General features: G+C 43.3%; 1 protein-coding gene across 1 annotated transcript in view; it reads right to left on the bottom strand.

Annotated features, from left to right (window-relative positions):
* LOC104958116 (uncharacterized) overlaps nt 1-8503 on the bottom strand; it is a 10425-nt gene extending 1922 nt beyond the window's left edge. The window contains exons 1-4 of the mRNA XM_010785824.1: nt 6933-8503; nt 5636-5814; nt 4917-5061; nt 3261-3566 (exon numbers count right to left, since the gene is read on the bottom strand). Of these exons, the coding sequence (XP_010784126.1) occupies nt 3261-3566; nt 4917-5061; nt 5636-5814; nt 6933-8495 (2193 nt within the window). The 5' untranslated portion in view covers nt 8496-8503. The remainder of the gene's footprint in view (nt 1-3260; nt 3567-4916; nt 5062-5635; nt 5815-6932) is intronic.
* Between the last annotated feature and the right edge of the window lie 3563 nt (nt 8504-12066).

The following is a 12066-nucleotide window of genomic DNA, read 5'->3' as shown; positions in this document are numbered from 1 at the left end:
GATGTGCTGAAGAAGACTTTGCGCAGTGGTGCCACTCTCCCATCATAAATACAAGATATTGGCGGAAAAATGAATGCAACTCTGGTAACATTGCAGCAGATTATTGAAATGATGCCACGGCAGTTGCTAGTTGAATCAACTGAGGCAATGAAGCATGGTCACAGCCAATGATGTTGGAGGCGTTTGTGTCACTCTGAGTACGTTTCTTCTTAGTTTGACCGTCTGAACTCGTAGATGAGGGATTTGTTTCAGTCTGCAGCTTTATTTCAGTAACTCACAACTCCATCACATGTACCCTCCCGCGTCTGCGCATGTAGTACATCAAAGCGTAAGCCTGTGTCAGCATGCAGTTTACCAAAGCGCCAACAGGCGTCACTATATAGCAGGCATTAAACAGATGCCCATATCTGTAACAAGATTACTTCATAAAAGTGAAAAAGGAGCAGTCTTAGCGCTGCCTTTTTAATGATGTGATTGGTGTTAATGTACTGCTTTGTGATAGAAACTCTTGGAGCAATGAACCGAAACACAAAGCTTAGGTAAGAGATCTCAAACAGGTTAATGGAAAGCTATCTCCACATTGACAAAGTATTGACCTTCTACTTTACTCACCCGAAGGACAAAAAACATTCTTCTCCAAGATACAACAAGTTCTTGTTTTCTGCAGAGAGAGTATGACACCAGAAACATATCTACAGGTGAGATGATGTCCTTTCTGCTCTCTGAACCTCTGTATTAACTGTATCATCTGAAAAAGAAGGTGTTCATGACTTTGCTTTATGCATATTCAGAAGTGAAAAGGAGCTCATCTCTTAACACAGCTGATGCAGAGAGCCTGAGGAACCAGGCAGTAGTAGTAGTAGTTTGAGGGCCGTTTCTCAGAGTCGAGTAGAGCTGCTGCAGAGCCACTATTTCATATACTTCGTCATCGAGTGGCGCCGAATGCTGGGCTTTTAACATGCATTTAAACAGGCGCCACTCGATGACGTAGTATACTTGAAATAGTGGCTCTGCAGCAGGTATACTCGACATTGAGAAAGAGGGTGTTTCTCACCAAGAAGTGGTCGACCAATCATAACATAGCTGACCAGTTAACCAGTCAGAGCAGACTGGGCTCTGGTTTCAGACAGAGGGTGAAATGAGGTGCTGCAGCACAGGAAGTATGAGAAAAATAAAGAGCTTTTTGAACATTAAAGCATGTGAACATGTCACAGTAGAGGCACCAAATACAAATATGGCCCCTTTAACAGATTGTTGCCCCTGCACCAGAATAGAGCTCATGTCAACTCTAGTCAATTTGAGTCCCGAAAGAGAACTTTTACTTTTATGTTGTCAGCGTCCTTATTTATTAAGATGAATACCTTCCAAGCTGTGAGCTAGTTGGTGTCAATGGATAAAGGCAGGGGATAAACATACATAGCCGGCAGACAATGAAACAAAGATAGGAAACACCACCAAATACAGGAATGGAAAGCAGCAAAAAAAATTGCTTGTTCTTTGGTAGGCTATTTGGTTGTTTATTCTCACTTCCAACCTTTTTTTTCTGAGAGCTTTGCACATTATAGAAATTGGTCAACATGTTTTCTTCATTTGTATTTCATTCTTAAAGTACAGTGCACTGTCTACAACTGGTGGACAGTAAAATCAATAAATCAATACATTTTCTCCAGAAGAGGAAATGTGATGGTACCTATCCTAAAATGATATTGCCAGTTACATGTGGTCAGTGTAAATGCAAAAGAAGAAAAACATTCTATGATTAATGTGTAACTCTGTAATGTACCTGGTGAAGCCTGCATTGGTGTTTGTGTGTTTAAATGTGTTGATCATAGCTGATTAAGAGGGTCACTCTTCATGCTGTCTGGGTAAAGTCCACCAGCCTGTGGCCTGAAACACCAACATTCAGGAGCAATCCATTAGTTTGTCTCTCCCTCCCCTCCCTACTGAAGGGAACAGCATGGTGACATTATCTCAGTCTGCCCTCAGGAGCTTCTCTGGCTCTCTCTGTTTCACTGATATTTCCCTTGAGACAAAGTGACACAGACATACAGTAATGAAATGTGTCAATTCATCTCCACTTTTGAAATTCATCGGCTCATTGTCAACGTTTTCATTCGCGGCTTTTTGACTGAATATTGATCTGTAATTTAATTAATGAAAAATCGATTCAATGCGACAAGGCTGGAGAAGATCTGCAGAGAAGAATGGAATCCAGACTGGAGGCTATCATCACTGGTAAGGTGCTTCAATTAAGTAGTTAATGCTTATGTCGATATGATGATGATCAGTGTTTCTTAGAATATATATACCAAATGTATTACATTTGTTTTTGCTTTGTCAATATGCGTTTTTGAGTATAGATTGATTAATTCTAGCAAAGGGCTGCAACATAACAAATGTAAAAAAACGAATGTGACTCAGTACAGTCGTTGTTCATGATTTGAGAGATGAGAAGTAAAATATACAATCATTTTAAAATGTTTAAATCAAGAAGTAATGTATTTTATAGAAACAAATAATTAAGAGAGCAGTGTGTAGGATTTACTTATAGTGCCATCTAGTGTTGAGGTTGTAGATTGCAAACAAGTGAATACCCCTTCCTTTCCAGCTGAGAACTAAATTGCCCATTGATGTACGTAAAAGCCCCTATCTACAGTTTGATCTGTCCCCTATCTACAGTTTGATCTGTCCCCTATCTACAGTTTGATTTGTCCTTTCCGGGGAAGGAACGGGCTGACTTTAAGCTAATGAAGAGACAAGATTATACAACTCCACAGTGCACGTTTTAACTACAATAAAGTTATGAAAACAATTTCAATTTATGGCTGGTAAAATTAAATGTAAGTGAGAGATCCTGAATTTAAAATAGCTTACATTATTGGCTATTATCAATAAATAGTTATTAGTACGGTCTAAGGAGAGGCGCACACTCATGAGAAAATTGGTATGTAAGTTTCTCAGACTGTTTAAATCATTTATGTTTTCTGTTTAATAATTGGAAATCTTTATGGAGTTACAGTGCATGCGAAAGATCATTAGTTAAATGTTCCACAGTAACTTGGAAATTAATCTTATTCTTGATATATACATGACAAAATACATCCATGGTTCCTTTTGTTATTGATCACTATTGTAGTTTTATAAATGGTCACGCTGGTGAGAGCCAAGAGCAAATGTTTTAAAGCAGGGCCTATAATATCAGTCATTGTTGTTGTATGTCATTAGTTGCTCACCGAAATTAAAAGAAACTAAGCCAGTACCTGGACAGAGTTGAGGTGGCAGTATCCGTTGAGTGGGAAGCGAGCAATGTCTGTGGACTCCTGGCTCCAGCTGGTGTTCCCGGAACTGGACATGGCGTCTCTGACTTCAGGAAAGACCTCCTCGATGGTGGCCCGGCGGGCACTCACGCTGATCCTCTCACCGAGCTCTGGAGCCACATGAATCACCACACACTCACACTCTGGGGACACACCCGCACAGTCCTGCTCCATCCTCCAACACTCCAGAGCAGCCTGCAGAGGAGTCAGCTGGAAGAAGCTGGCCTCTTCATACAGCAGTGAGTATTCCTGCAAACACACACACACAGAAAACACACATACAATAGGTGAAGACAAGCTGAGAGATATACACACATACGGAGGTAACAAAGAAAGAAAAAAAGCTAGGAGATAAACAAACAACAAAGAAGCAAAAGCCCACAAACACATACATTAGAAGAATAGTTTGGGTGTTTTAAAGTTGTTTGATGTACAACTCTATAGGCAGTGTTACCTAAAGGAAGCTAACAATGTTATGCTGCGAAGGGGGGCAGCAGCAAAACGTTTTTCATTGTACAGCGATACAGTACAATACATTTTCGAGATTTTTCTTTCATATTTAAAAAAAATGGGTCTTTACACTGACAGCAACCAATAAATCAAATGCTCTGACAAAAACAGTCTGTGGCTGCCATTTTCGCACTCTCTGCCCACTAATGCTCATTGCTAAGCTTCCTCCTGGTGCTCCTGTCTGTTTTTCAAAATTGCTAATCTAAACAATACATTTAACTGAGTATTCATCCTCGTAAATAAGAAAGGACACGGTCATAATTAAAGCTTTTCATTATATTTGAGAGTTCAATATTTTGATCATAATAATTACCAAATGTGACTGTTAATCAAATAGACAATATTTAAGTCCAGTTCAGCCTTTAATATGTAACGATAGAGAGAATTAAGGGTAACGGGGCTGCAGGCCGGATTTGAACCTGCGTCCGCTGCAGCAGGGACTGAGCCCCAGTTCATTTGCCGTCAGTTTACCCGAAGGAGCTTTGGGGCGGCATAGTTCATCATTTGTGATCAAATTAAGCCTAAAGCCAGCTGGGCTCTTCTGGGCCTTGACTTTGTTGTGAGCTGTTGGATCTTAGTGCATGCTTAGCTTGGCATTGGGAGTGTCGTTGGTTGAAGTCCCTGACCGGACCCCCACACTGCTTCCAGGGCGCTCTGTATATAATAGCTGCCCACAGCACCTAACTAGCATGGGTTGAATGTACTAAATTTAACTTTGCACTTGTGTGACGATAAAATTATGATTCAAAATTGTCCATTTTCATTTAATTCCATGCCATATTGAAAGGAACTGCAGTAAGGAAATCATACGACTTACATCCAACAAAAGCATGCTTTTTAGTTCAAAGTCCTGTGCCCTGTTCAGTGACTGACATTACAACATTGTGATGGACAGGATGCCTGAAAAGTTCTGAGCCATGTGGTAACTATAACATCATACACTCTCAGGATGGTTTCTGTAGCTCTTCTTAATGTGTGACCATATACTCTTCCTCCTGTCTGGACACCTCAGTCTCTTGGTCTCCATGTTCAGATACTGCGGTGTTAAACTGTGGCAGTACCTGATCACAGCTCTAGACAGACACTCACTTTGAAGTCATCAGGGATGAGGAGTTTTGCGGTCCGGAGGAAGTTGAGGATGAAGCGGAACATAGGGCCGTCCCGATCAATGAAGTAGTGCTGCTTCAGACTGTCCAAAACTATGGGCTCCGTGCCATCAAACAGACGCCCGATCCTGCCAGAAGAAACAGAGATGAAACGGAGAACTCTTCTTCCAAAGGTGTGTCCACTGCACGGTACCCCTCCTCTCCACTTGGCTTGCTCTTTTGGTTTTTCCACTGTGGATAGATACCTTTTTAAGAAACACATCTGCTGATTTTGCAAATGAGCTGAGTGGATTTTGAATGGCTAAGTGAAAAGAACTGCAGATCCCTGATTGGTCAGAGAGAATTTGAGCTAGCACGCAACAAGACCTCAGTTACACGCCCAATGTTTTTAATTAGCAACTACCGTCAATAGCAATTGCGTTTTCTTTTCTTTTCTCATCCCAGATATAAAATAAATGTTTCTCACTGTCATTATGCTTTCAGATGTCATGGTATGAACCAGTTCCAGACTTTAAACTTGTTGGCACGACAAAGCTCAGCGCCCTAGTTTTTGGATTTGGTGAGTGAGTGTTATTAGTTTTGGTTTGTCTTAGAACACAGCATAACAGGAATGTTTATTAATGGATAAATGATGGTGACAATACCAAACACCTTGATATAAGCTTATGTGAACAGTATAGAGGATGTGTACTGTGTTCTCACCGTGACCCAGGGTACTTTGTAAGGGTGGCCAGGCTGCTGGTGTACATGTGTCCCCCCACATCGATGTGGACAGGTGCGTTTGTTTTGGTGAGCTGGGCTGCTGTGGGGATGCCGGCTGAGCCAAGAGGAGAAACAGAGAGCCGCTGCTGACTGCACACACTGCTGCTGCCACGGCTGTCCTGGGACACCAAGCACACGTGGGGTAAAATTAGTGTGGTAGTCAAACGTCAACAGAGACCGGATACCCATACTCACTTTAGAACAGTCATCCAACAGCAGCAGTAGGCGTAAGGGCATTACTTTAGATTATAACACCAAAGTATTGGAAAATAAGGTAAATAAAGCGTCACACTTCTCTACAGACTGTCAGTACTAATCCATCTGTCACTCCACTACCTTAAGACTGCACATATCAATATAAGGATTAGTGCAGCTTCAATAAGGATAGGCTGCAGTTAAATAAATGTTATCAATAACAATGGATCAAATGTCTCTGTAATATGAGCGGTGTTACCTGTAGGGACAAACCCAAAGAGAGTTTGGAAGCTCATTGTTTTAGGAACTTTTTTTCAAAACTTTCCCATATGGGCTATAAACGCTGTAAACATTTTTAAAATTCAGGAATCATCACCAGCACTTGTGGTCAGATCAGTGGTGGAATATAGTGTTTGTACTCAAGTGCTGCACTAAAGTAAACATTTGAGGAACTTTTGTACTTATATATAATATTTTTACATTACATTACAGTTTTTAATAGATTTTATTTGTTTATTCATTTCTACTTTAAATCAATTAAATGATACATCAGTAATAATGGTTCATAATATAATAGTAACTCTGAAAGTTGCCCCACTGCATTGTGAGAGATGTGACTTTAAATAGGCTACACTAATATGTAGAGGCTACTACATTTTGAATGAAGGACTTTTACTATTCATGAAGTATTTTTGTATTTGGGTTGTGGTACTTTTACTAAAGTAAAAAATTATTCTTCCACCCCTGCCCTGGTCACAACCATTGTGCCAATGCGCAAACTGAAACAAATAGCCTCCTATTGCCCTTTTAAAAAATCGTATCTAAGCTGTTTGATCCCTCTTATTCTATAACACGTTCATGTTGAGTACACTGTAATTCATTACACACGTGCACGTAATTCACAGAGAACACGTCCTCTTGAACAGAGGGTGCGCGTGGGGGGGGGGACGTCATGAGCTCAGTTTGTAAAAACAGAATCTATGTGCACACAAACAGGAGACATGTGGTGCTGATGCGGGAGAGGTCACGTGTCCTCTGTTACCTGTGTGGGCGCCGAGGGGGACCGCGCACCGGGCTGCGGACGATCAAGGGAATCCGACTCGCTCTCATTCCTCTCCATCGGCGTCTCCGCACGTGTCCCGGGGCGCACGCACAGCCTCTTGGCGTGTGGAGCCCCCGAGTCCTCCTCGCGGACCCTATCCATCGTTTTTGATGTGTTTATCGTTGCACCTGCCCCACGAAGCGGCTTCACATCTTCACCGTCAGCCACCAGGCGGAGGTACGGGATCACGAGCTGGATGTCGGACTGCGCGTGACCGTTGACCGTTTCCGAGGCAACGTAAAGCGTCGTCGTCGGCCTGGAGCTCGTGGCGCCAACGATGCTGTTGAGCGTTGCTATGGAGACGGCGCCGATGCAGTGGTTGGTGTAGGTCTTTGAGAGTTTGGCAGCGCGCGACATCATCTGCATCCTCGTGCCCAACAAGTTCTTTCCGATAGCTTTGTTCTCATACCACGTCATGTCGCTCGCGCAGCAGTGGTCCCGGGGCCGCTGGAAGAACGCCCTGCACAGCGGGTTCCGTTTGGACACGTACCGGACGAAGCTGGCGTACGGACACTGCTCCGAGCCGGTCTCGTACATCCGGGGTAGAGTGTCCTCGTCTGAGTCCGGACGCTTCCTGGTCCAGGCGGCGGAGCGGGACTTGTGGTACGGCCCGAGAGCTTTAAAATACACAAACTTCCTCCCGTCCTCATCCACGGCCAGACCGAACGAGTCCTCCTCCAACTCCCGCTGGTTCTCCCGGCCCCGGGTGCAGAAATACATGCAGGTCTCGAACCAGACTTTGTTGAGAAGCCCGAAAGGTGTGTCGGTGTTGAACACGGAGGAGTCATACAGTTTCCGCAGGTCCGAGCGCGTGATGGCTTGTTTCTGCACCACGGGACCGGCGCCCTGCTCCTCCAGCCGCCGGATGACCGCGGCCAGGGTCAGGTTGGCGCTGCGCAGCTCGGGGTCCTTGGTGAGGTCCAATGTGCGGCAGTAGGGCGGCTCGTTCAGGTACCGGTTGAGGGAGCTCCGGATGCTGATGAGGGACGACTTGCTGTACAACTGTCCACTTTTGGAGCGCGCCCCCGCGTAAAAGGAGCGCAGGACCGCGCACAGCGACTCCTTATCCAGAGTTTCAAAGTCTGGACTTTGGGCTTTCTCACTCAGGTACTCCCGAAAGATCCTCACCGCATACCGGGTGGCCAGACGCGTGTTCTCACTCAGCCTGTTCCGGTCTGTCCGCTGAATGTCTCCCTCTAGATGAGCCTCCAGCCCAGCGGGCATGCTGCTGCTGAAAGGGTCCGCCTCCCCCTCCTCCTCTCCTCGGTCCATACTCCGCATAACGACCGCCTGTATCTCCGCGCTAGAACCGCTGGAGTCCAGCAGCACTGTGTCCCCAGATTCCCACTCCAGCTCCACACCATCTCTGTCGGACTCCTCGTCCTCTTCCTCCCCGGTGATCTGGACTTCCTGTATCTCATCTTCATCTTCCTCCTCATATTCCTCTCCTCTGCTCCTCTCGGGGCAGCTCTGCCCCTGCTCCGTGTCTCCGCTGGCAGGCATTCTCGCCATATTGCAGTCTGCGAAGTAGTCCTCCGGCAGCGCGCATGCGCTATATTGGACCGCAGCGCTGAAAGCCTTTTGTGTTTAAGTGACCTTCAGCCGTGCACGAGGTTTTTTAAGGCAAGGGGAGCGAGCGCAGCGGGAGGGTAAATTTGGATGCGCGCTCCCTGTCAAAAGGCTGCAGTATTGGACTGCATATTGGACCAGCAGCATGAACACTGATGTGGTGAACACCAGGACTGCAGGAGATTGACCTCCAGTAACTACACGTACAGTTTGATACATAATTTGATGAGTTTATGAAAACATAATCAGAAAGAAATGAAACAAATTCATTTTGCCAATCAATTAGGTAACTGTGTTTAGCAAGAGTTGCCATCTAATACCTCAAAACAGACTACGCAGGGAGAGAAAGATACACGCAGCCATCACTGAGGGAGAATATCAAATCAAAGCTTCAGTGCACACAAACTCACACAGATATGACATATCTAGCTTCACCTTGTGTAGCTAAATACTGCAAACTACGAGGAAAGTAAGCTACCTTTGATGGTTTGTGTCTGCCTGAGCTGATGTTAAGTTATTTTAGCAGCGTCTTAATATAGTATCCCATCACGGCTGCTCACAGCTAAGAGCACTGGGTCCTCCCCTGGGCAAACATGACCTTGATATACAGTCTGCAGCCAACTTATTATCTCATATTAAACTGCTGCTAATGATATTAGTTGTGATGGAAGTCATATCATCTTTATTACATTGTGGATCATCAAGGCAAAACACAAGAGATGGTAATCACTTTTTTCAGATGAAGCATAACTAAAACAAAACACATTGAAAAGAGCATTTGTTGAGATAAATATCTTCCTTGACTTCCTCCAAAAAGTCTTCACACATCACCACAAACTTCAAATAGCACATCAAATGTCACCTCACACACTGCTTCCCTTAGGACTACCTTCAACAGAAGAAATAATATGTTGGCCCACTAGTAGGCCTACACCCAACATCAACAAGCACTCAGGTCACAGCTGTGTGCATCACTTTTTAGTGTCCCCGTTTTTGGTTTTTGTGCTACCAAATTAATCAAAACTCAGACTTAAAGTTAAATCATAACTTAAAATTATAAAAGCACTGGTCATCAACACATGAAACATAATCCAATACTGGACTCAACCCTACATCCACAGCAAGACAGTGAACAGGTCAGCTCCGTGATTGGCACGCAGAAGAAACGTTCCTTTCGCCTCTGCAAATTGTACGTAGAATAGATGACCTCAAATCGCAGTCAATATTTTTACACACATATTACACCCACCAAATCATTGTTCCAAATATCCCCTTCACATGAGAACACTGAAGCACATGCTATCATGGCATCAAAATAAATCAAACTTCAAACGTTTTCTTCAAGTCTGGGTTTTGACCAAAAATTCTTCAAAATGTCCTTGCCATATCACCTTCAACCTTCAGGTGGACGTTACCTGCAAAACATCAGAAAAACATTCCAAAATGGCCACCACTGTGCTATACTTCCAGAACATAATTATTTTACTTTTGCATACTGTATCTGTAACCAGGTGCTTTGTCCATATGTAAAAGAAGTTCAAAAAAAAGAAAAAAAAAACTTTCAAAGACCATGTTGGAAAAGTTACCTGTCTATGGATATTGTACAATGGAAATGTGTTTTTTAACCTTTTGTAAATGGCTCTAGATGCAAGTCAAAGCCTAGGCGTCACCTGGTGCATCTATCAACTGTTCCACAGTAAACACACAATATGATTGTGTAGACAGAGCTGAGCAAGCTGCAGCCCCACAACGTCTTTCTGCGGCGATAGAGTGTTTCTGCTCCGGGGCATGACACCAGGAAGCCGGAGACACTTCACAGGCACGGACGCCCCCGCGTTTGAATTCTCGTTAGCCGCGCCTGCTTCAGACATAGCGACCCAATTAGCAATTAGCCATCCTTTTACGTGGAGGCCTTTGCTATAGTGTGTGATCCTGGCCTGATTTGCATGCAGGTTGTGCAGACGCTGATAAAAGCAACCGGAGTACATGTGCAATTTTTCAAATTTAATTTTATGATGATTTGCATGCCCGCTGTTGCTTCAGGGCTAGGGGAAATAACACAGCCTGTCTTCAAAAGAAGATCTGTACACCGAGCACTGCAAAATGTGTAGGACTGCGCTTTTTTTGTGCAGGCAGGTAATTCGCTCCCTGACTAATCTGCAAAGATAGGGAGAAATTCAGAAAATAACACAAAGAACAAGCCTTGGCTGGTTTGGAGGCTTGTCAAAAACCTGAAGAAATTAACACCAAGGTGTAAAATCTGGAACAGACGAGGACATGCAGGAAGCTCAGAGGAAGTGTGTTCACGTTAGCTTGTGAGTTCATTCAGAGCAGGCTTTTGGAGCAGTAGATGCATTTATCTGTACGTGCGTATATCTGAGGAAAAATAATGTACTAAGTGTACGTTTACGTTCGATGAAGTTAAGTACTCGCAGTTACTAGCAGCCAAACTTCAAAATAAGTGCTTTGAATCATGCTTTATAGGGAAGCTAAAGAGAATAGCAGATACATTCTGTATCCATGTTCTCTATTTTAAGGTCAGAACCAGCATTTTCTCTGTATTTATAAAAAACATGCATCCATAAGCAACTACCTGTGCAGAAAGCAAGCCGTCACTTTGTCTTAAATGAATCTGAGGTACATTATTAATAACCTGACAAACTACTGGGAGGCCTGAAGCAACATATTCAAATCTGTGCTTAGCACAACACAAAACAAACAAGGAGGTGTCTGTCTGTCTGTCTGTCTGTATGCCTGTCTGTCTGCCTGCCTGTCTGTCTGTCTGTATGCCTGTCTGTCTGTCTGTCTGCCTGTCTGTCTGTCTGTCTGTCTGTCTGTCTGTCTGTCTGTCTGTCTGTCTGTCTGTCTGTCTGTCTGTCTGTCTGTCTGTCTGTCTGTCTGTCTACAACAGCCCAATAAATATTCTCATCTCAGATGTTATGCTCCATCACTGCAAACAATCATGAGTATTAGAGATGGATCGCGCATCTAAACCTTTTATTTATTTTTTAACCCTTTGACACACAACATGGGTCAAAAGTGACCCGAGTGAGTTTTAATTGTAAATATCTTTGCAACAAATTACTTTAGCAATTTAAAATTCCAGGTATTCCTCAAGACTTTGTGTTGATCATAAACAAGTTATTTACTTTCATTTTTCATTTCTTAATTTTTGTCAAAAATCACCCATGTAATTGCGATAAAAATGAAAAAAAGACATACTATAATAATAATTTCTTTATAAATAATAATTTTAGCAGTGATTGGACCAAACATGTATTCACCAAGGAATTTGATAGGAAGCTTTTATTTGTAAACAATTGCTGAACATGTTAACCGTGGACAACTTTCCACATGCCAAACTTGTCACAACTCAATAGGCTGCTTTTGCATGACTGATTCATGTAAGTCTTATTTTACACTTCTTCTACCTAAGGAGATATTTGATATCTTCCTGGTCAAATATACTTACTGTAAGTCGCTTTGGATAAAAGCGTCAGCTAAA

This window comes from Notothenia coriiceps, unplaced genomic scaffold (genome assembly GCF_000735185.1).
Source record: "Notothenia coriiceps isolate Sejong01 unplaced genomic scaffold, NC01 NC01_scaffold00000959, whole genome shotgun sequence".
NCBI classification, from domain to species: Eukaryota; Metazoa; Chordata; class Actinopteri; order Perciformes; family Nototheniidae; genus Notothenia; species Notothenia coriiceps.
Note: the sequence above shows the minus strand (reverse complement) of the source record. Positions and strands in the feature narration are given on the sequence as shown.